Raw genomic sequence first — 3,844 nt, 5'->3', positions numbered from 1 at the left:
TGATGTAGTCGGGCTTCATGTGTGGAATTGCCGCATGACTGGCTCCAGCAATGAGGATGGAATCGTAGAAGCCCTCTTGAGGATCCTCCAGAGACCGAATTGCCTCATCAATTACAGCAATATAGGCCTGGCTGTATTGCAGGGCACAGGAGCTAAATACCATCTCATCGTTCCTGTTAAATCTGAGTGAGAAAAAAAAACCAAGTCCACTGAAGGTCAATGCGAATCCCTCATCTACCCACTCGCTCGTAGAGACAAAACATTATGAACAGCAGCTTTTGGCCACCAAAATAGTTGTTTTGATTCTGAAAATGCATGTCTCACCCACCCAGTCAAGCATACTGCCTACCAAAGTCTAGCATGTAGCCAAACACCCCATTCATTCACGATATGAAGGAGTCTCAGTAACAAGTATTTGCTAAGGAATATCAACGAATTGCTTTGTAATTTCAGGCCTATCAAATGCCAGTATTGAAATGTGCCAATAGCGTCCTATCTCTACACAAAAAACTATATTATTTACAAAAATTTATGTTGTAGGCGGGTCTACGCCACAAGTCATGCGCCTATTGTCTCCACCACGGTGGGCAGGCCTTGGAGTTTCCTGGTATTAGAGTCCACCTATTTTTGCTTTTATTGCTTGTGAATAGGCGTACATTTTTAAATGGCCGGAGATTACTCAGGTGGACTTGGAATTGGGCTTTGGGACAAAAAAGTGCAATGTTTGTCGTCACTCCCCTTAAAAGCACTAAGTACCTCTTCCTCTTCTTTTAGGTGGACTGTAGACGTGAAAGACTTTTTTGCTGTGTTCACACAAATGCGAAAATGGGTGTGCAAATGTTAAACGGCGGAGCATAAAAGCTCCAGCTCTCGGAGGAGCAGTCATGCATAAACAATTCGTTTGTACCATCATCTCTGCCAAAAGCAGAAAGAGGATTGAAAAATATGCGACAAGGTCTGACACCTAGCAGTCGTTTAGTGAAAGCCATTAGATGGCCGTAGTTTTTCCAAGGACAGATGACCTGGTAATAAGAGGAGGGGTGATTACTGAGCTAGGCATTCATTTTTATGGTATAGTGGTACTCCTCGGTCATGGTGAACATTCAGGTTTATTCAACTCAAATCACAGGAACGCATGTATATCCAATGATCAAAATGCCATGGTAGGAAAATGTCCCAAGAGGTTCAAACAATGAAGACTTACTTAACATTGTACGCAGTTTTCAGTTCCGGACACATCTCGGCTGCAAGTCGGAAGATAAATGCTCCAGGCTCGTTGGTGTACAGTAGCATTGCCTTCCAAGTTGATATGAGAACGTCCTTCTCAAACTCGGTAAAATACTCATTCAGAGGTTGTCGCTTAACCACTGCAGCGTGTTCTACTTGCTCCGTTGTTCGCTGACGCGTTAGAGTGCGTCTCGAGGAGAGCAGAAGACTTCCACGCCGCTCAAAAGAGCCACGTGAGGCCACGGAGGAGGCACTACCGGAGCCTTTCGAAGAGGAGGCATTGCTAGTCGATGAGTATGAGGTTGATTGAGATGTTCGCGGTTGAGATAAACCTAGAGAGGTGTTTAAGTGGTGACCGCTGAACTCGCAACCCATTTCACCCTTGCTCGAGGATCGTGTCAAATGAAATTACACTTGGGAGTCGGGAGAGAACTAAAGCCTACCTCCTGCTTTGATTGGCTCTGCACGCTGACCAATCAGAGCGTGACTGCTGCTACTGCTGCCGCCGATGCCTCCGGGATTTGCAACCGGAATGGGTTCCATTTAGTCACGGTAATAAATTAAGATAATTGCTAGGATAATTGCTTGGTTTCACATAAACAACTAGCTAACAACTTTATTCATGCATCAAGGCATTGATTTTGCCGTCATTCTAGCCATATAAGTGTTGAGCGTTAAAAAAGGAAGTTAGTTAACTTCTTCCTAGTTTGAATGACAGTCTATTTCCGCTTGAGTCTTATTCGTATTCAAAACCACAACAGGGTAAATTCCTTTTCGCTTTGGTCGAGAAACGAGAGGAGAAGATGCGTTTCGAATATTCCTTTCTTGTACACTAAGAAAAATAACAAAGCAAAGGCATTCATGTGTCCTCAAAGTCACTCACTCCAAAATATCAAGCATTTTACGTGCTTATGAATGAGTCGAAGGGAGGCAAGGGTACACACCAGGATGGCAGTCTTCATGGGCTCTGCTATATTTCATCCTTCAAAGTGGAAAAAGGAGGAAGATCAGAATGCAAAATTGAAGGGTGTTAGGGAGTGAATGAACACAGTTTTAAGCTATGCGAAGCAATTAGCTTGGTAGATGCTTTCCACTCCCTGGAACAGTTGCCTTAATTACCCAGCCCGAAGCAATACGCGGATGACCTCCCAGCAGTCATTGCCTTTGAGGCCTTCAATCTGTTTGCAGGTTTTTTTGTTCAAGAAATGACCAGCACTATTGCAGCTTCTTTTAGATAAAATCTAACTTCGTAAATGGCCAAAAACGCGACTTCAACTATGTAGGCCAGCACCGAATGGGGGACTGCATGCCAAAGCATCAACTCACGAGTAGATGCGAACAAATTAACTTGCTTTGACTGTCTTACCTACCATGATAAGTTTCGTACTGCTGCAATTGCGCACAACTTCGCTACTTAAACTATTGTTGGTGGGTAAGTGGTCTTATCAGTAGGGCATCTTTCCATCTAAACTACTGACAAGCCTCTACCCTTGTGTCTCAGTACGATTTAGTTCAGGCTCGAGCTTTTCTCCAACTCCAAACGCAGCCTTGCGTCAGTTTTTTTGGAATACTCACTTTACCAGACATAATCTTGTTGTAGGTAATGAGAGAAGTAAGCAAACTTGGTCAGGTCTCAAAATTGGTGTTTGTCTCCAGAGTTCTGAGGTTGGTTACTTGACCACCCCAATACCTCTCAAAAGTCAAAAGAAGACACAACAGTAGGGTAGAAATTGTATTTACGATGTACAGCGAGTCTGGAGACTGCCGGCATGGCTTGACGGCCATTTCTCCCACCGGCAACGCAAAAGCGGAGACTTAAGTGCCCGCTGAATCAAAGGGAGGAGTTACACAAACAATCAAAACATTACAATATGCGATTTTTGGTAAAATAATGGCAGCATCCTGGTAAAGTCCTGCTTCGAAATGCAATACAAGCTTAATTTGGCTTCTTTTGAAATAAGACAGGTTAATTATACATTCCAACCGCTTAAAAAGCACGTTAATCAAAACAAGTTACCAAATTTGCTTTGAAAAAATTACCCCAAACAAAGAGCATTTTTGATTTCATTTAAGGTTGCAAAAATAAGCAAATTTTTCCTTACCCACAGTCGATAGATTTGGTTACTTTTACCACGCATAGTTCCATTGTGTCGGCAATAAGGCAAGCGATCCCACAAAACCTGTCTTCTACCTGTCTTTGCGTTAAAACAAGATAGAACTGGGGTTTCAATGCTTTTCCCCCTACCATAACAAAGTGTCATTTGTGTTAGGTGTAGCAGCATTCCAAAACAAGGCCTTTTTAAAGAATTCTGCCTCCATGACTGCAGAGCAAAACGTCTTCGGTTAGGGTATATTTAAATTACTCCTTCATACTTTGGAAAAATTCATGCTCCAATGCATGCTTTTCCAACTAATTGTGTGAAACACTTTGAGACGAAGAATGCCACAGAAGAAAGTGGACTGTTAAAAACAGAAACTAGACTTAGACAGCTCAAAACACTTGGCGCATTCAATATGTTGCCCTTGGATTTACAGGGACAATACACAAATTTCACATTTGAAGTTCAGTGTTGCTCAAAGCTTAGGATAAGTAATCTTCCATGAAGCACACAACTTC

General features: G+C 42.6%; 1 protein-coding gene across 1 annotated transcript; it reads right to left on the bottom strand. All coding sequences in view use genetic code 11, as the record gives it.

Moving 5' to 3' along the window:
• Positions 1–988: 988 nt before the first annotated feature.
• Positions 989–1,770, bottom strand: EGR_02854 (hypothetical protein; the record flags this gene model as incomplete). The annotated part of the gene is made up of 3 exons (XM_024492103.1): positions 989–1,022; positions 1,205–1,559; positions 1,671–1,770. 3 exons carry the CDS (start codon positions 1,768–1,770, stop codon positions 989–991), a joined length of 489 nt encoding a protein of 162 aa, XP_024353597.1.
• Positions 1,771–3,844: the final 2,074 nt, after the last annotated feature.

Source organism: Echinococcus granulosus, assembly GCF_000524195.1.
Source record: "Echinococcus granulosus chromosome Unknown EG_S00013, whole genome shotgun sequence".
In the NCBI taxonomy this organism is placed as follows: Eukaryota; Metazoa; Platyhelminthes; class Cestoda; order Cyclophyllidea; family Taeniidae; genus Echinococcus; species Echinococcus granulosus.
Note: the sequence above shows the minus strand (reverse complement) of the source record. Positions and strands in the feature narration are given on the sequence as shown.